Source organism: Sporisorium graminicola, chromosome SGRAM_14 (assembly GCF_005498985.1).
Source record: "Sporisorium graminicola strain CBS 10092 chromosome SGRAM_14, whole genome shotgun sequence".
NCBI classification, from domain to species: domain Eukaryota; kingdom Fungi; phylum Basidiomycota; class Ustilaginomycetes; order Ustilaginales; family Ustilaginaceae; genus Sporisorium; species Sporisorium graminicola.
Genome location: NC_043724.1, coordinates 181,749 through 203,886, shown reverse-complemented (window position 1 = coordinate 203,886; position 22,138 = coordinate 181,749). Strand labels below are relative to the sequence as shown.

Here is a 22,138-nt window from a genome sequence, read left to right as displayed (position 1 = left end):
TGTCAGACGGACGCATCATGGCATGTGCGCAAAGCCGCAGGGTATAACAAGGACGTGGGCTCAACGGGTCCTTTGCATGTTCATGTTCCGCCGTCAGAACCTTGTCTTGCCACTCCAATCACTACCACCAATACCAGTCAGACAAGGACCATCTCCCCTGTTCTGTTTCCCTTCCTTGCACCATGGGCCTCCTCCAACGATGCTCCAAGGTGACCTTTACCAAACCGCGCTTCCAACTGCGTCTCTCGCAAGAAACAGCACTCGACAACCACGACTTGAAGCCCGTACCTCCATCCAAACGGACATGGCGCACCATCGACTGGATCTCGTACTGGGTCTCTGACCAGTTCGCACCCGCCACCTGGCAGCTGGGAGCATCGATGGCAGCCACAGGAGTCACTGCACGCGCCGCCATCCCCGTCGTCTTCTTCGGCTTCCTCTGTGTCGGCTTCGTCATGTGGGCAGCCGGTGTCATCGGAGCCACCTATCACGTCGCGTTTCCCGTCATCAACCGCGCACCTTGGGGCATCTATGGCTCACTGTTCCCCGTCGCCGCACGCGCATTCCTGGCGCTCATGTGGCTCAGTATTCTCACAGTCACCGGCGGCAACCTGACCGAGCAGCTGCTCATCTCGCTCTCGCCCCGGTTCGCCAACATGCCCAACCACTTGCCCGAGTCGGCCAACATCACATCGCGCGGGTTGCTGTGCTTTTTCGTTTACTGGATCATTCAGACGCCGATAACCATGATCCCCGTGGCACGGCTGAGGTACTTCTTCCGGGCCAAGGCGGTGATCTGCCCACCCGCGTTCCTGGCGATTGGCATATGGGCGCTGGCGAAGACGCACGGAGGTGGGGCGTTGGTGCGCGGTCCAGTGACGGCGGGGGCGTGGCCGATCCTGGCTGCTCTCAATGCAGCTACGACCATCTACTGTACGCTGGCGGTCAACATTGCCGACTTTACGCGCTTCTCCAAGTCGGCCAAGAGCACGTGGCAGCAGGTGCTGCTGCTGCCTATCACGGGGACCATTCCGTGTGCATGTGGCTTCTTTGCCGCCGATGCTGCACTGGCTCTGTACGGCGAGGCGGCTTGGGACCCGGCCAAGCTGATCGCCTTGTGGGGGAACCGGCCAGCGACATTCTTCGGTGCGCTCGTGTTCCTCATCGCTACGATCGGGGTCAACATCTCGGCCAACGCCATCTCGTTCGCTACGGACGCCACGTCGGTCTTACCGGCGTACATCGACATCCGTCGTGGCTGCGCAATCGCGGCCGTGCTAGCCGTGGCGATCACGCCGTGGAACCTGGTCAACTCGGCACAGGGGTTCCTCAACTTCCTCGGCGCGTACGGCTGCTGGCTGGGCCCCATTTCCGGCATCTGCCTCGTCGACTACTACATCCTCCGCAGACAGAAGCTTGACATCCGACAGCTGTACGTCCAGCCCAGTGGCATCTACAGCTACATGCACGGCATCAACCCGCGCGCCTACATTGCCTTCACCATCGCCTTCGTTCCCAACCTGCCTGGGTTCATCAACGCCATCAACCCCAACGTCAAGGTCAACGTGCCGATCTACCACTTTAATTGGTACTTTGGCATCGTCGTCGGCGCGCTCGTGTACGGCGTGCTCTGCAAGTATCTCTGGCCGCTGCCCGCAGAGTCGTTGATCGACGAGGCCGTGTATCCGGACGAGGCGTACTTTTGGCAGGAGGACGAAAGCGCCTCGACGAGCAGTATCGAGAAGCATGTCGATCCGGAGAAGAGGGCGCGCAGGGGCGGTGAGGCGATGCGGACAGCCGCTACCGAGACTGGGTCGCTCGACGGCATGGAGATCGATGTCGTCCTCAACAAGACGGATCACAAGTAGTGTCGCAAGCATCACTTTGTATGCTCTTCGCTCTGTGTCAATTCTAGCTTATGGTCCTATAAGTCATTCTTTCGTCGAGCGTGAGACCGAAGGAAACAGAATCGTTTGAAGGTTACAGTTCAAGAAAAGATTCTGAAGAGGCAGAACGAAACATCTATGCTACAGTCCATTTGAGAAGCGCGAGGGTGGAGAAGGCTCATCGTAACACGAGAAGAAGCGAGAAGCAGGGGTTGAATGGGGAGGGATCTTGGGCCAAAAACGCGCGATTGGGAAACCAGCCCTTGCTAGCACACCTTCTCGACCAGATCGCCATCGTCCCTTTCGCCCCTTGCTACCAATAAGCAAAAATTTTGGAACGAGCGAGAAGCTCAAGGGGAGCAAGAACCACCCGCCTCACGTCGTCCTGACCGTCTGGTAGATCTTGACCGAGTTGATCAGCCAATAGGCCTCGCTGAAGTCGACATCCTTGCTCTGCACGTAGCTCTGGCAGGTCGGGTAGCCGGTCATCTTTGCGCAGCTCTGCGTCTGCCCAGCATAGGCGTTGTTCCACAGAGTCTTGTCACCGGCCCAATCGCCGCAGATCGTGTTGGTAAACACGCTGACGTGGTTGAAGAAGAACTTGCTCGGGTCGCAGTTGGTGGCGGGCCAGCTACCCTGTGGCTCGCCCCAGCCGGTTGGGTCGGGCTTGCCCGCCGCAATGTCCGCAGGTGCATTGCTCCTGGTAAAGAACCACGACTTGATCCCCTCATCTGCATCCCATACCATAGCATGGATGCCACCACCTTGCGCGTTGTAGCCCGTGCCGTAGTCGTTGCGCAGTGATGAGGTCACGCCGCAGCCCTGGTTGCCCGTCTCGGCCGAGGCGCAGTTGGTCGCCAGCGTGAGGTTGCTCAGCTGGTACGTCCCGAGCTGGCTGTTGGTTGTCGCGTTGACTTTGCACCCTGGCACGGTGTGGACCGAGTAGGTGTTTTGCGAGGTGAACGAGATGCCTTCGACAATGTCGATCTCGCCGCCGTTGGGCCATCCTCCGGCAGGGTTGGTGGGGACCGTCCACCACGCGGGCCACGTTCCACACCCGACAGGCATGTGCGAGGCATCCAGGATGAACACTCCCGTGGTGAAAGTGTCGTACGACGACACGCGCACCGACTTCATGTAGGGAATAGGTGCGGCAGAGCTGGTGGCCGCGGCGCTGGAGGACGAAGTGGTGCTGCTGCTGCTCGATGTGGAGCCGGAGTTTGTGGACGTTGTCGTCGTCGTCGTCGTCGCAGCCTGAACCCGAACGTCTCCGCCCGAGGACGAAGAGCTCGAAGTCGTAGCAGCCGCCGCCGAAGATGAGGAGGACGAGGAAGAGGAAGACGAGCTGCTCACTGAAGCAGAAGACGAGGACGAGGCGGCACGACGCTGCTTAGGAGCGCTCGAGGTGGACGTCGAGCTGGCAGCGGACGTGGAAGTGGAAGAGGAGCTAGTCGTCGACGAAGGCGGGTAGACACGAGTAGTTGCATACGCCATGTACACCTGACCGCCGCTAGTGGTCTTGACGAGACCCATGGATGAAGCCTCGGCGCGGCCAATATAGTCAACGAGACCATTGGTGGGATCCTTGTAGGTGAAGAAGTACATGTTGTTGTAGAAGTTGGCTCCGTAGTAGTTGGCCATCAAGCTGTAGACCTTGGGAGTCGGGGTCGGGGTGACGGTGCTCGAAGTGGTCGATGAGGTCGAGGTAGACGTCGAAGTCGTGGAAGTAGAGGTGGACGAAGGGGGCGATCGTGGGACCGACGAGGACGAGGTAGTGGAGGTGGAAGAAGAGCTGGTCGACGACTTGGTGGTAGAAGTCGAGGTGGTGGACGAAGGCTTGGGAGTGGTGGACGAGGTGGTCACAGCACGGATGGTGCTCGAGCTGCTCGTCTTGCGAGTGGTGGCAGGAGTGCTTGAAGTAGTCCTCTTGGTACTCGTCGTCTTTCTCGAAGTCGTCTGGACCAACACCGGCCGGGTCGAAGAGGGCTTCCTTTTGCTCGTCGTCGTCTTGCGCTTCGTACTCGTCGTTTTTCTCCTGGTACTCGTCGTCTTCCTCCTTCTCGTCGTCGCCCGTCGCACATACTCGGTGCATCTCCTGTACACCGTCTCGTAGATGGTTCTCGTCACAGTGACTGTCCTGGTCCTAGTCCTGGTGCGCGTCACGACCTTGGGCTCGCGCTTGTCGTGCGCATTGGCCGTGGGCAGACTCCTCGCCTGACGCCGCGTGTGGTTGGCAGGACACGGCGTTGGCCCAGCACGCTTGTGCAGCGCGTTGAGGCCCTCGTCGTTCTCGTCCGCATCTTCGGGAAGGAAGACGGTGATGATCTCGAGCTCGTCAAAGTCGTCATCGTCGTCATCGCCTTCTTCTTCTTCTTCGTCGCCGTCGTTGTTGAGGATGGGGTGGTTGGTTCGCTTGGAGGGGGCGTCGGCGTGTTCGAACGCGCTCGCAGCGGCCGTGTTGGAGATGTCGATGACGTGAGGGGCGAGGTTGCGTTCTTCTGGGTTGGCGGGGATGGGTCGACCGCGGCCCCAGAAAGCGTGGGCTGGCGTGGCTGCATTCTGCAGTGCAAGCAGGAGAAGAGCTGCCTGCACCACCACGGTCAATCTGAGCATCAGGTTGACCATTGTCCACGAGCCTTGTAGGTGTGTCCGTCGCTGTCTCGGAAGTCTTGTCGAGTTATGCCGGGTTTTAACGCGAGCCCTAGGAAGTAGTATAAATGAGTGTGTCTATCGTCTCAAATGAATGACTTGTAGGGGTAAAGGGGGAGTTAGCCGCTTGAAGGGGGGTGGGGGGAGAGGGGGGTGAATTGAGGGAGGGATCGGAAAGGGCTCAACACGAACGACGCTCAAAGCTGCCTAGCATCTTATACTTCTCTCGATGCTGCCTGCATCTTCGCGGCTGAGCTACAATCCCCGGAAGCAGACATAAGCTCCATCCACCGATGGCAGCGCTAGCCATGCCAAGTCCCGGCAGGATCGGACAAGGAAGCGCCTCGTTCGGCAGGCATGGTAAGATCGCACCCTTCGTACCCTGCCGGCCGTTGCTGCCGATGCGAACGAACGCTGCCGCCACTTCTCTAGGAAAGGCGGATGGACAGAGAGCTGCAGGGTCCAGCCGAACAGCTAGCATATGAACACCGAGGGAGAAAGGGGAGTGTGGGTGGCAAGGACAAGCATGGTTATCGTGTGGTTCCTGCTTCTACACATCGAGAAGGAACCAACCAAAAAAAAAAAAGGCGTGCCCGTTCGGGGAGCAACAGAAAGATAAATGTGGCTGGAAGGAGTGTGTGTGCTTGGCGAAAGAACAGCGTCGATCCGCATGAGAGCGCTGGAGGCGAGAGAATCGCGAGGCTGTTCGGAGCGCAACTGCAGTCAAGGGCCACGTTGAGGATCTTCGAGGCGCATGTTGAACGGGCCGAGGTGCGCTGCCCTGCATTTCGAGTGCTACCAACAACCAACAGAGTTCGTCCGTCCAAGAACTTCCCTGGTGCTGCCTCCATCAACAATGGCGGAGTCGGAGTTGGGACCAGTGGTCGATGTTCCTTTTGCGGCCTGCCGAGCTGCTCACCCAGCCAAGCTGAGAAGGGGGGTTTTGTTACTATGTTTTCGTTCTCCGCCAGTGGTTCCATTTTTTCTTTTTGCTGGTCTTGTTCGTTCGTTTGCGGTAGACCTGAAACACAGTTCTAGTTCTCGCTATAGCTGTTTCAGCGACACCAAAACACACGCCTTCGAAGCTAGTGTTGACCGTACTAACCTGAGATGGCGAGTCGGGTCGAGACACAGAAACAAAGTCCAAGTGAAGCGATCGACGGACAGGAGTGCCACGCGCGGAGGAGGCCTCGGTGGTTCGGCGATATTGTGCATGAGCGGGATGCAGTGGTTGACAGCCCGCGCTTTGCGACTTGGATTCCAGATTCAAGCTGTATTCCAGTCAAAAAGAGAAAAGGGCAAATGATTTTCCTCGCGTGCGCGCTTTCTGCGACCGGATGCAGGCGACCGAGTGGGTGCTCTCTTCTCGTGCTTGCAACCTGCCAGCGATGGCCAGCCAACCTTGTGGTCCCCATCGTGCAAGAGGGCACCAGCTTCTTGTGGCGCAAGTGGGATCATCTCGATCAGGTAGGCAGACGCAACACCGTGTGAGCATCGGACCTGTTCATTGCGGCTAGCGTCTATTTCTTCTCATGGTCGCGGCAGGTACAGAACACAGAAAGACGATTTGAGACAGCACTAGCCTCATTTTCCCAGACAGAGAAAGACAAATGTGAATCGCCACTAGCTTCAATGAGCCTCGAACACGAACACGGCATTCGTCGAAGCCTCCTCTTCCCGCCCTTCGAAACCCAACATTGTGGTCCGAACCTGTTCCATCTGCGTCGCCATCGCCTCCTCTTCCATCGTATCTTCCAAAGCCACTGCCTCGTCCAGCAAAATCTGCTGAGGCTCGTCCCGCAAATCGCCCTGCCCGCCGCTGTTCCGCATGAAATCCTCCCTCATCCAGATACACCTCTTGTCGCCGCTCGCCTCCATCTCCTCCAGCGTCGCCCTGTGCGAATGGTTTGGAAAGAATACCAGCATACTCCTGATTCCGCCAAAAACGCAGACCACGCTGTAGAGCAGCTTGTAGATGCCGTACGTGAGCATGTCCAGTAGATGCGGGTGCAGATCCGGACGGTGGCGAACCATGATGAACCGGTACAGCACCGCCGGAATCACGGGCAAGAAGAGAAAGAACGCGAAGCTGCGCAGCCAGAACTCGCTGCTACCGCCCAGCAAGATGAACATGGGCAGTCGGATCCAGTCGATAAAGTTGGTCGTCGAGTTGTAGAACTGCGTGAACTTCTGCCAGCCGATCGCCACCGGTCCTCGCGCGCCGTTGAGCGAGAACAAGAATCGTTTCGAAAACTGCCAGTACAGCGTGTGCCGTGCCATCTCCCAGCTCCGTACTCGCTGGTGGTAGTAGTTGGGCGTACCTGCCGTGTACGGCCCGATGAAAGTCTCTGGTGCGACCGTCTCGAACGAGATGCTCGCGTCGATGCTCATCTTCTCTCCCAACGCTTGCAGCTCCAACCCCATCTTGACGTCGTCTGCGAAATACACCAGATCGTGCCTCCGCAGCACCCGGATCATCGTGTCCCGCTTCCAGAAGCTTGCAGCTCCATGTGGGAAGAGCACACCGCACATCCTCGCCTCGGCCATCTTGGCCAGCGCTGACAGCTTGTACTCAATATCCTGCCAGCCGACAAACAGCGGACGGTCACCCTTGTGGTCCACCGCCGTGATCGGGTAGCAGACCGCAGTCACCGTTTCCGAGATGATGTGCATGGGGGCGGCAAAGTTGGCAGGGATGATCGCGTCGTCGTCGATCGTGATAACGTAGTCGAGCTTGAGCACTGCGGCTGCTTTGGCACCCACGAATTGGGCGATGTTCTTGTTACCTATGGGAAGCCAGATGTAGTTGACGCGGGCGAACATGGGTTGCGCGCGCAGAGACGCTTCCATCTCTGCGGGCGGTTCGGGAGTGTTGCCATTGTCAACGACAAAGATTTGCCAGGGCTCGAAGTGGACCAGTGCGGCAAAGAGGACTGCTTTGAGCACCTCGACGTCGGCGTTGTGACATGGAATCACCAAGGCAGTCGACTCGGTCAGAGAAGGATGCGTGATCGAACCCATATCGACGCGCACCTCGTCCGGTTTGGCAGATTGGTCCACCTGTGCCTTCTTCTTTTCGTCGTCAACCTCGTCACTTGAATTTGTCGAGCGAGTGACGTCGCGCAGCATATCATTCTTCTCGTCCTTGACATCATCCTCGACAGCCGCACTCGGCGTGACAGCAGCAGTAACACCGTCCAGCCGAGATCCAGCTGCAGCGGCATACGCGCCAAAGTACGAGCTGCGACGCGATTCTCTGCTCGCCGTCCTAGCAAGCAGCATCTGATGCGACGGATTGCTGGGCCGACGCGAGCCGGTCCTCTCGAGCTCAAGGTTGACCTTGTCAATCGAAGGACGCTCGTGCAAGATGATGGTGCTTCTGCGGTTTCGCGGGTCAAAGCCAGGCGTTCTGGGCACCGACAGACCACCATGGCTGCCAGAGTTGGTGGACCATTCGCTCGGTCTGCGTTCGGCATTCTCACCCGTTCTTTCGGAGGAAGCCAGCATGCTGCGCGTCGACAACTGACGCATTGAGAACCTGTACGAAGGACGCACGTTGTCTCCTTCCACGATACCGGTCTGCTTATGTTGCACATCGTGCTCCTCGACGTGCTGCACCTCGTCCTCGCCGTGCTCCTCTTCGAGGATCGTCGCATGCGTCTGAGCTGCCATGTCTTGTGATGCCACAGACTCTCCGTCGCTGCTGAGACTGCTCCTCGTTTCATCGTCTGAAAAGCTCTCCGCGCCGTTACGCCCGTTTGGAACGAGTACCGTACGGTCCGGCACCACTCTGGCATCGGGCACTCGCGCCACAAGCATGATGATCAGAATCATCAACGGCTCAAATCCGTAGAGCACTCCCATGATGGCCAGATTCTTGCCGTGGACCGCATGGTCAAACTTGTGCCACCAGTGGTAGTAGCGATCCAGAAGGACAAGCGCAGCGATGATACCACCGTAGACGATCCACAGTGCAACCTTGCGCAGAGTGATGGGGATGATGATCTCGCGTGGGTTGAGCATGGTGAGAATGTATGCCGGCGAAATTTGCTTCTTGACAATACGAACAGGTGCCATGAGCCAGTAGGCAGTCTTTTGTCCCAATGTTGACGATGCAGGCGCGGCGGCTGCTACGGTTTCTTCGAGGTAGATCGGCTCGCCTTGGACGATGCCTTCCGGCAAAGCAGTAAGTGGGGTCTTGGGAAATCTAGGAGTGTGTGGGAACGCGGTGAGAGGGGTTCTGGGGAAACCTGGTGTGTGCGGGAAAGGCGAATTCACGTTGGGCATGGAAGACGAATCGGGAGTAGCACCTGCTTGTCGCTCAGCTTCCATGAGGCGAGCCTGCTGGAAGACGGAAGCGGCATACGTAGGACGTCGCATGGCGCTCATTGGCATGTCGCTGTACACATCCCGCCCGACGACAGCCGGCGCATCGGAATAGAGATCAGAAGTGCGACGTCCCATAATCCGCCGCTTGGCCTCATAGATGTCGGTCGCGCGGCTCTGCTTCTCGTTGACGATGTCAGCATGATTATCACCCTCCCCTTCGTCGGGCTGCATGCTGCTAATTAGACGGTCCCACATTTGCTGGGGAGCCATCGACATGCTTCGGTCCTTGAGCGATGGCCGAGCAGAACTGATGCTGCCGGCCGTCGACACAGGCATGGAGGTACGCCTGGGCAGACCAGATCGACTCGTCCTTGCCGTGCCGTCTGAGCGACCAGATGCAGTTGTGCCCGCCGTCAGCCTCCTCTCGCAACGCTCCGAAGTTTGGCCTACAAAGGACAAGCCGCGGTAGAGACTGCCACGCCGAGCCGGCGATGCCTGGCGATCAAGCGGCGGCAGGGTCTGCTGCTTGCCCATCAGCTTTTGCATCGCCATTGACCTCGCAAAGGCGCTTGTTCGCGGTGACGCTTCATCCTGCTCTGGCTGCCGAAGCTTGTCTTGCTTCTCACACAGCGTGCTCGGTCGAGCCGCCGCGAGCGAGTGCCTCTTGCTAGGTGGTGGCTGAGTCTGCTGGTTCGAGTCAAGGCCATGGAACTGCGAATCGCGACGCGGAAGTTCGAGAACACGCAGCTCGAAGCGTGGAATGACTTCGGAAGCACCTCCTCGCACGAAGCTTCTAATCTCAGTAGCGATGCTGGCGCTGCGATTTCTTGTCCTTCGCTTTGAAGACGCATGAGCAAGCAAGTCCTGGGTGGTTACCCGCTCGTCAGAAGCAGCGCGGGTGACAGTGGTGAGCAAAATTCCTCGATAAGCACCGGCAGCCTGGGCACTGAGGCCTGGTGTGTGTGGCAAGCGTGCTGTGAGTGGAGTTCTAGGTGTTCGAGGAGTTCGAGGTGTGTGTAGAGTTGGTGGAATGCGGGCAGAGCTCGGCACCTCATTCGAGCGGAGCGAGGCATCTTTCGGAGCTATGTGCGTCTTCGGGCTCATAGGCAAAGCATAACTGCGAGCATTCGTGTAGAGCATCGACTTGACGCCGCCCTGCGACGCTCCAGAATACGTTGGGGATGGCTTTGTAGGCAAAGGGACATCCTTCTGCGAGCGAGATGGAGAACCTGCTGCAGCATCGAAGCCAAGCTGGAACTCTGGATTGAAGCCGTAACGAGGAGCCGAGAGCAAAGGTTTGTCCGAGCGGTCACTGCTACCAGCTGATGACGCTGTCTTTGGGCTGCTCGATTTGCCAGTAGGACTGCGCTTGCTGTCCGCAAGTGGACCACGCTTGGTGGGAGTGAACGGCGCCCATCGAATGCCGGCGCTTGGTGGCGGAGCGAGCGAGTCCGTAGGCGAAGAATTGACCTGTTTACCACCAGGAGAGATCGATAATGGCTTGGAGGAGGTGACTGAAGACTTGGTCACCGCAGGCAGCGGTCTGGCCGGCGATCTCGGCGGACGCTTCACACTGGATGATGACGGAGTATCTGACTCTGACACGGCTCTCCTGCTCGAGCTGGGGTTGGACGACGCAGGAGAAGCAACGTTGATGGTGAGTTTCTTATCGTTGATCAGACCCCTTCGACGGATCTTGAGTGGAGTCAAATACCCGGAACGATCTGAATTGGTGGACAGGTTGGCTGCTCGTCTGTCCGAAGGACTAAGAGGTACTTCGTCTTGCCATGCTGCGTCTTCGCTGCCTGCATTGCTTGCGTGACCAAAGTGGGAAGAGTCGGCTGAAGTGATTCTCCTGTGCTGAGGAGGTGTATTCGCAGAATCAGAATCTTGACGCTGGAAGATGGGGCGAGCAAAGTTGATGGGTGTCGAGGAAGCTGAAGCTGTCTGGCGGATTTGCGAGCGTCGCGCACTTGCTGTGGGCGGTTGATTTGGTGCTGATGCGCTGGCCGTAGCGTTTGGAAAAGCCGGTGGATTGGCCTGCTGATCCGGCTGGGATGATGTGGGGTCGTTCTTCATATTTGCTGACAAGGGAGACTGTACTTGGCTTCGAGCAGAAAGGTTCTATTTAATGAAATTTGAGGGATGCAAGAGATGGCGAGCGGAAGATGAGATGAGAGGCGGTGGGATGGATGAGGACCTGTGGGTGCAAGCAAGAATGTCAATGAGGGAAGAAAAACCGGACCGGAACTTTCGTGCCCTCACAGATATTGGAGAGTCCGGGGACGATATTACGGAACGGCACAGCGGCCATCCGGCAGCCTGCGAATCGAGTTGCGTCGGTAACAAAGCGAGTCGCCGCGGTGCAGCGAAAGGGATGTCGAACCCACTTCATTGCTACGGGCAAGGTACAAGCAAGGCTGCAAGTCCAAAGGCGTCCTCTTCGAAACACACAGGAGCTGGTCAAGCCACTCGTACATCTGTCGTTGACCATTCCAGCCAGGATGGTGTCTAGGTCGATGTGGACCAGCGTTGGCCACGATGACGCCTTAAGGTTGATACCCCGCGAGGAGCATCAAAGCAGCCAAAAGCGATCCACATTGTTCACCAATCGTCGTTGGAGACGGTGACGTCGATCTGGATGCAGTCAAAGGGATGGGCGAGCGTGAGAACAGCCGTGGAGCAAGCAATGTTGTGACCGGATTGAGCAAAGCATAAAGGGCTGCGGAGTGGAAGAGGGAGCGGAGATGGCGGAGGCTAGAAATAGCGACCATGCGGTGCCCGACTTTTGTTTGACAGGCGTGAGTGGCAGAGGCGAGGTAGCCGAGGAGACGGTTTCCATCGCTTAGCTACATGTGGACAAAGGGAAAAGGCGGTGATAACGAGCGCAAACGAACCCACCGAGAGACAGTCAACCAGCAGTGTCGGAGTCCAACGCGAGAAAAGACGGGCGATCCCCTGATGCTCGCCGTGCAGTGGTGGCGCAGCACCGTGACGTTCAACATGAACGCGCCTAAATGCATCGGCTGCTCGTCTGCAGGAACACACCGTGACAGGCGAATCCTAATCGCGAATCCTAATCCCAGATGAAACTGATCAGCCTCTCGTCTCGATGCGTTGAACCACACAGCAGCAGTTGGCGCAGTGTCGAACTGGAAAAGACCCGATTCATTTCTTATTTTCGTGTTTCTGCTTGAGGTCATAACTGCCCGCTGCGATTGACTTTGCTGGGTTTGAAAGGAACATTCACAGTGGATACTCCGGAACAAGAAGAGCTGGACATACTGTATACCCTTATGACTTGATCGGCAGCTGGAACAAATCCGCGGCTTTGGCGAGCCCCTCCTTCCCTTCCGTCCTGTCTCTGAAGCTGTTCGATCGAGGCTTGGCGTTGGTCGTCCGTAGACGAAGCATGTGACAGTCATGGCTTTTTCCCACGCCTTCGAACTTTCATCAGCCGTCGATGCAGTCGTATTTGTCGCTCTCATTGTTGCGTTTGGCTAGGGGGCTGAAGAAATCATGTGCGGTGGTGCGAGGCGAGACGACAACAAGCTGTACGAATGTTAGCTTGATGAGAAGCGCTTTCGCGTATGTGCTTTGCCCCAGTTGTCGCAAATCGACCTGCAAGCTCAGCACATAGCAGCGGGTTCCTTTCAATGAGGCGACAATTTGTCTAGCGAGAAGAATGCGTCCAAAAAAAAGCCGCTGTAATGGAGGTCGAGAAATTCGCTTCTCTTGACAGTGGTGGCCCTATTGAATCAATGTCACGCCTCCTGAGATCGACCCGATCAGATCATCCCACCGCTCGCTGGTCAATTTGCAAGTATACTTGAATGTGCCCACGCATTCGATTGCGATGCGAGAAAGAGGGTGAAGAGCTTAGTGTTACAAATGTGTATAGCGCACTGGCTATGTTCGTGATGGAAATTCCGTTGCTACAATTCGACAAAGAAGGACCTGAGTACTGTAGGCTCCAGTCCCCTTTTTTCCTTGGGCAGTTCTCAAGATCTGCGTTTCTTGGACTGTGATGGCGCTGCCTCGTCGTCGTCCTCGTCGTCATTCGACCTCTTGCTGCTGCCGTTGGTGGCAGCGCCAGCCTTGGTCGCGGTGGGAGGTTGACAGTTGGGGCAGTGCCATTCGCCCTCGGGAATTTCATCCAGCTTGGGCTTCAAGCAATGCAGATGCCAAGGGTTCTCGCACTTTTCGCACTCGAGCAGCGCGTTCTCCTCGCCACCCTCGCCCTCTTCCTTACCACACACCATGCACACCTCTTGACTCTGCACCACCTCGGGCCACCTGGGCAGCTCGCCGTATCGTTCGCCCAGGTTTCGCGCCAAGTAGAACGTAGTGTTCTGTGCGGCGGCAATGTCGATGATTGCGATGCCGTCGAGCGTTTCGCACCGCAGCGGTTTGGTCGCCGAGCGCGGCTTGCCTTCTCCCAGACCCAGTTCTCCGCAGTTTGCATTCTGGCCCCAGCAGATGTTCATCGTTGCTCCATGGTCACCCGCTAGAGACGGTTCTTCGGTGGCAGTGCATAGAAGCGTCACACCTCCCAACCCGGCATTGATCACTTTGACTCCCATCAGATCCGGAAGGTACTTGAACGTCATGAACCCTTGACCTGCCGAACCATCGCCGGAAGTCTTCCATTTACCCGCGAGCCAGAACATGCTCTGCCCGTCCACCACCGCCGAGTTGGTGGGCCCGGCGTAGATGCTCTTTGCGCGCATCACGACGTTCTCACGCGCAAACTGCGGTACGAGCGTCGGCACCAGCTGATCCTGCTGCGAGCCCAGGCCCAGACGTCCGTAGCCGCCAAAACCCCAGACGTAGACGAAGCCTTGGTCGTCGAGCGCAACCGTGTGCTGCTGCCCACATGCGATCTGCACGATCGTCTTGTCCGCGAGCTGCTTGACGAGGAACGGATCGGAGAATGTGTTGAAGGCGAGTCGATTGTTGGTTGTAAAGTGTTCGCCCGTACGCCCGTTTCCCAGTTGACCCTTTTCGGAGCTGCCCATGGTGTAGACCTTGCCGGACCGGGTGAGCAGCATGGAGAAAGTGAGACCGCACGAGGCGGCGATGACGGGGTCACGTTCCTTGATAAAGGGGCCGGTTTCGATGCGCGTGAAGATGGGCACGGTTTGGGATTCCGGGTGGCCGCATTGACCCGAAGTATTGAGGCCGGCCGAGTAGACCGAGCCCGAGGCAGTGATGAGGAGCGTATGTGAGCGGCCGCATGCTGCAGAGACGATCTGGCCGTTGGCGCCGGAGGGAAGTGCAGGCGAAAAGTCGGTGTTGGCATCGAGTAGATAGGCGTCCCACACTGCTGGACCGGAAGGTTTGGAGGATGCTGGGACCTGGCGAATGGGCAGGCCGCATTGCCCTTGTTCGTTGCGACCGATGATGTAGGCGTTGCCATCGTCGGATAGAAGCACGGCATGGCAGGAAGAATGTGATGAGAAAATGCGCTTCATGCGGACATTTGATACGGATCGCAGGATATGTGGAGCAGGTAGATCCGGACTGTCGTTGTTCGGAAGGCAAAAAGATCAGGGTCAGATGTTTAGTTTGTGCATGGCAGGGCAGGCTGAGCTGGCTGGCAACTTACTGGTCAGGGTTGACGGTGAGGGGCGGACCGTTCTTGGTAGCTTTGCGGCCCAATGTGGGCCAGTCGATGCCACCGGCCACAAGCACTCTGCCCCACTGTGGGAGGTCTGCCTTGGTCATGGCGTGCAGGAGAAAATGTCGAGTGAGTCGAGTGGTTTCCAAATCTTGTCTTGGCGAGGGGCGAGCGAGCGTGGGTGTGTGGGGATAGAGGCGAGACTGCGGCGCGTGGAAGATACTGTGCTTTTGGAGTATGTCAAGGGCTTTCCCGAGAACAGCGAGGATGGAAAAGGATGCGACTCGCGAGAAGAATGAACAAAGTGGAATTTTGTTGAGATGGTGTTTCTCGAGCCGCGATGCTTCGTGCAACTCGACTTGCCCGCTGCTTTGAGATGTCGCGTGGAGAGCTAAACGGCCAGTAACGCAGCCAGCCAACCAGCCAGCCAGCGAGCGAGAGAGAGAGAGAGCAACTGCCTGACCGCGTCGCGCAGAGTGAATTTTTGGTCTGTCGCACGAGACGGATACGCGTTCACGAAGCTCAAGACGCGGACTATCCACGGCTTAACAGAGGCTAGACCCGGAAAAACTTGAAGCCATTTCTCGGTTGCTTGCGAGCTGCTGTCAAGACGGCAAACGGCGCTCGAAGGTCAGAAAGGACGGGAGCCTCGAGCTGCATCTCGGATAGAAGAATGTACGACAACGGACACCGACAACCACCACCAAGAACAACACTCAGAACAACACCACCAACCACAACAACACCTTTGCCCAACTCCTGGCCCTCGACCTCAAGCTTGTTGGGCGATCGGGGAACATCTCGAGCCTCGAGCCTCGATGCATCATCGGCCTGCTAACAAGCCCCGGTGCTGTGTGTCGAGAGTGGATGTCAACTGACGGTGTGCTGCGTGTGTGTACCTTGCGACGAGGAATGTGGCGGCATGAATTGGAGAAGACGACCCGACCGACTCTGGCGAATATCATCAATATGCGCTGCTGCAGTGCGGTTTTGCAACTTCGAAACGCCTCCTTGTCACTTTGTGCATAAGGCACGCTTGGCATTTCGGCACGACTTTTCTCGCTGCAACACCAATTTCAAGCGCCACCTCAGCTCAATGGCCCTGCTATTTCATCCGCTCTCGCTCTTTCTCCTACGCGTCCCGAAGAGTCTCCCCGGTAAGCTGGCATGCGGTTGAGGGTCGGCCCCACCACAGGCCCAGCCCCAGTCAAGAAGCGCTGCCCGTTGTTAACTCCGCCACCCTTGCACTCTCGACCATTGTCGTAGTCTGACTCACCCTCCCTGTTGTTTTCTTTTGAGGAGGCGCGGAGGTTTCTGGCTCGCTCACTCCGAGGTGTATCGCAGCCACTTTCATTTCGCGCTCAGATGAAACTAGGTTTGGTAAATACGAGAACAGCGGGGAAGGACCAAGACCCCATGACTCGAGGAACGTCTTCGGGCTCTGACATCTTCGCGTCCAACCGCTGCAAGCGTGGCTCGGCTATGTGCCTGCGAAACAAAAGATCTGCAACTTGCACTCCTTGTCAACCAACGACGGACACTCCCAAAGTACCACCTTGATGCTTCGCTTTGCCTCCGCCACCACTGCTTCCATCACTAGCACGTTCCGCTGTCTCGGGGGAGGATTTTTCGCTGTCCAGCTATGTGTGGATTGTGTCCGCGAAAACGTCCCTTGGCTTCGAACGCTTTCTGGGGCCCAGGCGGGCCGGCGAGGCTTCTCTTGCCCTGAGCTAGAAGCCCTCTTGCTAGTCGCTTTTGGTCGCTTGCCTGGGCGGCCTTCGGTGGCATGTGGCATGTCTGTGTCTGTGTAGCAAACCAGCTCCTGTTAGGATTGGCTTGGCTGGGTTGGATGACATTCGCGACTCAACTCGAATGCCACCCCTTTCTCCTCATTCTCTTTGTTCGCTTGGCAACTTGGCAGCTCTGGTTCCCCATAGTCTCTCCCGTGACCGGTTTCCGTCCATTTCATGCAGTTTGACAGGGGAGACACATGCAAGAGCACATGCTCAGACTTCACAATCGACCTCCGCTGTTGTCTGTCTGGCTCTCAACGTGCATGTCGGAAATCTTCGTGGTGCCGAGCTTCCTTTGAGCGCTCATGCTCGCGCTTCCCGTCCCGACGCGCCTTTCCTTGCCGCTCTACCCGTCGTCCCTCTCTCTGCTCGTCGGCGATCTTCATGTTGTCATTGCAGGTACGAGGATGCCGCGGATCATGCGAGATATAGACTCTTGCAATATATAACAACCCCCATATTGGTCAAGAGTCCCTTCATTACGTTCAACCTCCCCTCCCCTCCCTCCCATTCCACTTCCCTGCTTCTGTCCCTCCCTTCTGTCCCTTCCGCGATCTTTCTCAGTCACGAGCACCAACATCTTTCTTCTTCTCCGGGCTTTGATCGCACACAAGATGAAGCTGACCTCGCTCGTTGGAGCAGCCCTGCTGATGGGTTCTGCCTTGAGCCAAGGTGTCCCTATCTCGCCTGCTGTCATCCCTGCTCCCGTCTCGTCTGCCGCTGCCGCCGACACGCCTTATGCTTTCGTGCCCGCATCGCAAACAGTGCGCTTTCCTGTCACAACGGCCAACTCTCGCGGTGCGTCCAAAGTCCACCCGCGTCTGGTCGCCACGATCGTCATGGACAAGCTGAAGAACATGATCAGCTCCATGCCTGTCGCCCTCCCCATGTCCAAGCTTCCGATGGGCCTCAAGAAGAAGCGTCACCAGCAGCTTGGTGCCGTTGGTGGGGTGATTGAGAGGGCAGCAGCGCCAGCTCTGCGCTTCCCGTACAGGTCAGGTTCCCCCAAGGTGCGCGGTGTTTCGCTGGGCGGCTGGCTGGTAGTAGAGAACTTTATCACGCCGGACTTGTATGCGTCGACGGGCAACGCGGCGATTGTGGACGAGTGGACGTTTGGGTCGCTCCAGCCGAGGGAGCAGGCGGTCAAGATCCTGCAGAAACATCTCGACTCGTTTGTCAGCGAGGACGACCTGCGACAGATTGCTGCTGCGGGGCTGAACCATGTTCGCATTCCGATAGGGTACTGGGCGTTCGAGGTGAGCCCGGGCGAGCCGTTTTTGAAGCTGAACCAGTGGGATCTGCTCAAGCAGACAGCACTGCTGTGTGGCAAGTACAACCTCAAGGTGCTGGTGGATCTGCATGCGGCTCCGGGCAATCAGAATGGGTTTGATCACGGGGGACGCCGGGGTGTGAATGCATGGGCGGGTAACGGTACCGACGTGCAGCGCACCATCAACATCCTGCAGACAATGTCGCGAGAGTTCTCGAAGGCCAAGTACGCCAACTCGGTCGCGGCGATCGAACTGCTCAACGAGCCCAACACGGACCGCGCGGTGGTGCTCGACTTCTACTCGCGTGCCTACGAGGTGGTCCGCTACCCGAACGGCCGCGACAAGCCCGAGTCCCCGCTGCTTGTGGTGATTGGCGACATGTTTGTCAGCCCCGCCTTCTCCGACTACTGGACCAACAAGTTCCGCACACCCAAGTACCAGGGCGTCGCGCTCGACACACACATCTACACGATCTTCGACGAAGGCTCGCTCAAGCTCTCAGCGACAGACCGCATCAACTACTACTGCTCGCTCAAGCCCAAATGGGCCGCCAACAACCAGTATCATCCGCAGCTGATCGGCGAGTGGAGCCCGGCATTCACCGACTGCGCACAGGGCCTCAACGGCCGCAACACGGGCAGCAGGTACGACGGCTCGTTCAAGGGCAGCTCGAAAACCAACAGGAGCTGTGCCGGCAGGAGCGGCGATGCCAGCACGTTTACCAGCAACTACAAGCGGCTACTGGGCAGCATGTGGGAGGCACAGGTGGATGCTAACGAAGGAGGCATTGGTTGGTTGATGTGGACGTGGAAGACGCAGGCTGGCGCCGCCGAGGAGTGGAGTTACAAGAAGGGTCTCCAGTATGCTTGGATCCCGAAAGACCCCACCAAGAGGCCTAACGGCATCAAATGCTAAGCACAGCGCCCCATCACAGGTCGAGTCCACCGCGCTGCTGCCCCGTTCTTGTTACGCTTTCGTTTCGGCTCCTGCTCTGTCCTATCTCAAACAGCCCATTGACGTCCTTGCCTCATCTGTCTGTACGAGTTCTCGCTTTTCTCAAATGGCATTCATTCTCCGTGTCGGCTGAACAAATATTGTCGTGTGCTGCTTTGCTTCGTGATGCACTTCGAATCCTTCGTTCATTCGAACTTTTCGTGCGCAGCGTCGCTCTCGGCCCGCTGAGCACGCAACAAGTCGACCAGCGTCTTTGCCAAGCCCTGCGTGCCCTGCTTCTTCTTGGCCGACAACGTAACAATCTGCATCGGTGCACCAGCCTCCGCCCCCAACACCGCCTGCTGATCCTCCCAGATCTCCTGCACCTTGTTCCGAATCCGATCCAGCTTCGTCTTGGCCTCCTGGATCTCCCGCGGCTCGGCAAACAGGTCCGCCTTGTTGACAATCACAAGCCTTGCCTTTGCGGGCAGGCCGTCGCGGTAGCTCGCGAGTTCGTTGTGGAGCACCTTGAGGTCGGTCCAGGGTTCGGGCTGGGTGAGATCGAGCACGTAGGCGAGCAGCGAGCACCGTTCGATGTGGCGCAGGAACGTATGGCCCAGCCCGCGGTTCTCTGCCGCGCCGTCTATCAGGCCCGGAATGTCGGAGAGGACCAGGCGGAACTCTTCGACGTCGTCGGCGCCAGCTTGCGAGGGGGTGTCGAGACCGTAGCCTTCTTGCACTTCGGAACCGTCGACGCCGAGCACGTTGCCGTCTGAGCCGAGCCGGACCACGCCGAGGTTGGGCGAGAGCGTGGTGAAGCGCCAGTGGCCCACCTGGGCTTTGGACGCCGAGATGGAGCGCAGAATCGTGGATTTGCCCGCGTTGGGTAGCCCGACCAGGCCGATGTCCGAGGGCCGTTTGAGTTCAAGCATCACTTCGAGCGATTCACCCCATTCACCGCGCGTCGCGAACTTGGGTGATCGGTTGCCCGACGACAGGAAGGTGGGATTGCCCAGCCCGCCACGACCGCCGGCTGCTAGCAGGATGCCCGGAGAGTCGGCGGGTGTGGGCTCGTCCAGGTCGATGCTCCAGGGCTCGGAGGCGGCCTCTTGGTCTTCGTAGGGCGTTACTGAGGCTGCGGAGTGTTGATGATCGGATGAAGTGGGCGAGGTGGTGACGAGGCCGGACGCGGCATTGGCAGCGGCGTGCGATTGGGCGAGGTATCGACGGCGTCGACGGCGGTCGAGAGCAAGACGCATTTCGGCAGCTCGGAACTCGTTACGTCGGTAGTTGGTCTCTTCTGCACGAGGATAGTGACGCCAGACGCGGTCGCGGAGGGTTTGCAGCTGGCGTGCCACTTCGGGCGCCAACAAGTCTTCCCCGTCGATCTGTTGCGCTACATCCACTTTCTTCTCCTCGTGGCCGGTGGAGGGCTCATCGACAGCCTCCCCCTCCTCATCCTCATACTCGATCTCCCGCGGCGGCTGATTACGAGCCAGCCGTTTGCGCTCCTCGTCCTCAGCCGCCAGCACAGCGTCCTCCTTAGCCACCACACCGGTAGGGTCCCACTTCGCCTTCGCCGCGCGCCTCAACAGATCCTGGTAGTAGTCTTCCGCCTCTTCCTCCTCGGGAATACGGAGACGCCTCGTGGCAGTCACCACCGTGCCGACAGGAACCTCGATATACTTGTCCTCGGCCTTCTTGCCGTGCAGGAAACTTCCCTGTCCATGCGGGCCATCGGCGCCACGGAAGCGACGAGAGACGCGCGCGAGCGTCGTGGGGCCCTCAACAGCACGGATGTAGATGGAGCCGCCTGCGCCTCCATTGCCTCCCGACGGTGGACCGAACTCGACAAACTTTTCGCGATGGAAAGAGACACATCCATCGCCACCTTTGCCGCCCACGAGGCGCAGGTAGAGCTGGTCGACAAAGTTCGAGTGTCGGTTGCGCTGCCATTCTGCTTTGCGTTTGGCTTTGGCCTGTTCTGCAGTGGGCGAGATGGCGGAGGTGGAGAAGGATCTTCGTGGAGCAGCGCGGTTGGTCTGCCAAGGTTGCCCTGTACCGCGTTGCTGCTGCATCCGCCGCGCGCCACCGGATCTTGCCGGACGAGATCTCTTGGCGTCGTCGTCTTCCTCGTACTCGTAGCCGTCCCCGAGCGGCTCTTTGAGCAGACCTTGCTTCTCGAACACATCGCTGAATCCACCAAACTGCTGCAGAGCAGCGCGCACCTTTTGATGCAAGCTGGTACGACTTCTGGCTTTCGAACTCGGCCGCGTCGTGATGGGCGAACTTCTGCGCTCCATCTTGATCTCGACGGGGACAGACGCGGTGGAGAGGTAGAAGTTCGAGTCGTGTTGAATGATAGCTTCGCGCGGCGTTTGGTCGGTAGCTTTGGACTGGTCTACAAAGTAGCGAGATGTCGTTGCTGCTTCCATGTGGCACAGAGGAGCAACGTCGTTCCATCCGGGCCGCATCGCCGCCGGGTTCTGGAGGGAGCGAGAGGACAGATGAGTCTGTTGAGCGGTAGCGTGTTCGCTCGGCGGGTCGCAGCTGACGAGTCGATGCATACCGACGAGTTGAGTATGTTCCTTGTCCGGCAAATACGAGCGGGGTGCTCGAGATGGCACGATGGGGGGTAGCACGACGGGGTGGATGCCGTCGTTGGAGAGCGCCTTTTGCAGACTCTGTTTGTCGGAAAAGGTGACGCTGCCATAGCCCAAAAGTCGGCTAGTGCCAGGTTCGCGTGGAAAGTGAAAGTGCTGGATGGGTCCAAACTTGGATGCGAGCTGCGAGAGGAGCGAGAGCGTATGTACGACAGAGACGAGATGCTTTCCGTCCTTGGGTCGCACAAAGACGGTTCTGGCGAGAGTCGAGTCGGATGGTGTCGGTTCGCTCTTTCGCAAGCTTGATGATGATGACAATGGTGATGATGAGGACGAAGATGCAGATTTGCTTTGGAATGGCGGAGCTAGGTCTTCATCAAACTTGTAGGTTTCTGATGCACTTCTAGTCGAGGATGCGAAGTGCCGAAGCCATGCAGGATGGACTCGCGAGCCTGAGCCTGAGCCATGTTGAGCAGCAAGCAGAAGACGTATACTGAGCAGGTTACGCTTGGCTGGCATGACGAGCCGATATGCAGACAAGGAATGCAGATGGCCGCGTTGGTAGAAGGTGGCGAGGATAGCTGCACTTGGTGTGGAAGCGTTCAGGGTCTTCTCTTCCATGTCGAGCACAAAGCTGAAAATCTTCTGGTTGTGCAACGCCAATTCCGGCTTCCGAGAATTGTTTCCCTCCGCGCTTTCTGACTAGTGCAGACGCAGCGTCACGCTGTGGTTCAGCTCCTGGCTCGCGCCGCGCCCGAACATCTGCCCGTAGGAAGAGATTCGCCGTTTTGTTCGGTCCTCAAACGAGTCCTATCTTTCTCGGTACTGTGCCACTCAGAAACCTTGCTTGGCATTATCAGGTGGTTGGATACAAGCGGCGCTCGCACTTGTCGGAAACATCCGATCAGTTTTGCGACAGTACAGCCGACACGCGAGCCGAGCAACAGTGACAACGGATTGCCGATACAGCCAATGGAAGGTGTTCAGACTGGCGATGACAGCTCGTTCCACATTCTCTAGTTGTCAAAGGGGCGCATGGCATTCCGGTCTTGTC

At 58.0% G+C, this 22,138-nt stretch overlaps 6 protein-coding genes across 6 annotated transcripts; 2 read left to right on the top strand and 4 right to left on the bottom strand.

Moving 5' to 3' along the window:
- Positions 1-182: 182 nt before the first annotated feature.
- Positions 183-1,868, top strand: EX895_002320 (uncharacterized protein; the record flags this gene model as incomplete). Its single annotated transcript, XM_029882919.1, has 1 exon — positions 183-1,868. One exon carries the CDS (start codon positions 183-185, stop codon positions 1,866-1,868), a length of 1,686 nt encoding a protein of 561 aa, XP_029740674.1.
- A 393-nt stretch (positions 1,869-2,261) lies between these two features.
- On the bottom strand, positions 2,262-4,511 carry EX895_002319 (uncharacterized protein; the record flags this gene model as incomplete). Its single annotated transcript, XM_029882918.1, has 1 exon — positions 2,262-4,511. One exon carries the CDS (start codon positions 4,509-4,511, stop codon positions 2,262-2,264), a length of 2,250 nt encoding a protein of 749 aa, XP_029740673.1.
- Positions 4,512-6,164: 1,653 nt separating this feature from the next.
- On the bottom strand, positions 6,165-10,943 carry EX895_002318 (uncharacterized protein; the record flags this gene model as incomplete). The annotated part of the gene is made up of 1 exon (XM_029882917.1): positions 6,165-10,943. The coding sequence occupies one exon, from the start codon at positions 10,941-10,943 to the stop codon at positions 6,165-6,167; it is 4,779 nt and encodes a 1,592-aa protein (XP_029740672.1).
- Positions 10,944-12,865: 1,922 nt separating this feature from the next.
- On the bottom strand, positions 12,866-14,591 carry EX895_002317 (uncharacterized protein; the record flags this gene model as incomplete). Its single annotated transcript, XM_029882916.1, has 2 exons — positions 12,866-14,387; positions 14,473-14,591. The coding sequence occupies 2 exons, from the start codon at positions 14,589-14,591 to the stop codon at positions 12,866-12,868; spliced, it is 1,641 nt and encodes a 546-aa protein (XP_029740671.1).
- Positions 14,592-16,891: 2,300 nt separating this feature from the next.
- On the top strand, positions 16,892-18,463 carry EX895_002316 (uncharacterized protein; the record flags this gene model as incomplete). The annotated part of the gene is made up of 1 exon (XM_029882915.1): positions 16,892-18,463. One exon carries the CDS (start codon positions 16,892-16,894, stop codon positions 18,461-18,463), a length of 1,572 nt encoding a protein of 523 aa, XP_029740670.1.
- A 224-nt stretch (positions 18,464-18,687) lies between these two features.
- Positions 18,688-21,705, bottom strand: EX895_002315 (uncharacterized protein; the record flags this gene model as incomplete). The annotated part of the gene is made up of 1 exon (XM_029882914.1): positions 18,688-21,705. One exon carries the CDS (start codon positions 21,703-21,705, stop codon positions 18,688-18,690), a length of 3,018 nt encoding a protein of 1,005 aa, XP_029740669.1.
- Positions 21,706-22,138: the final 433 nt, after the last annotated feature.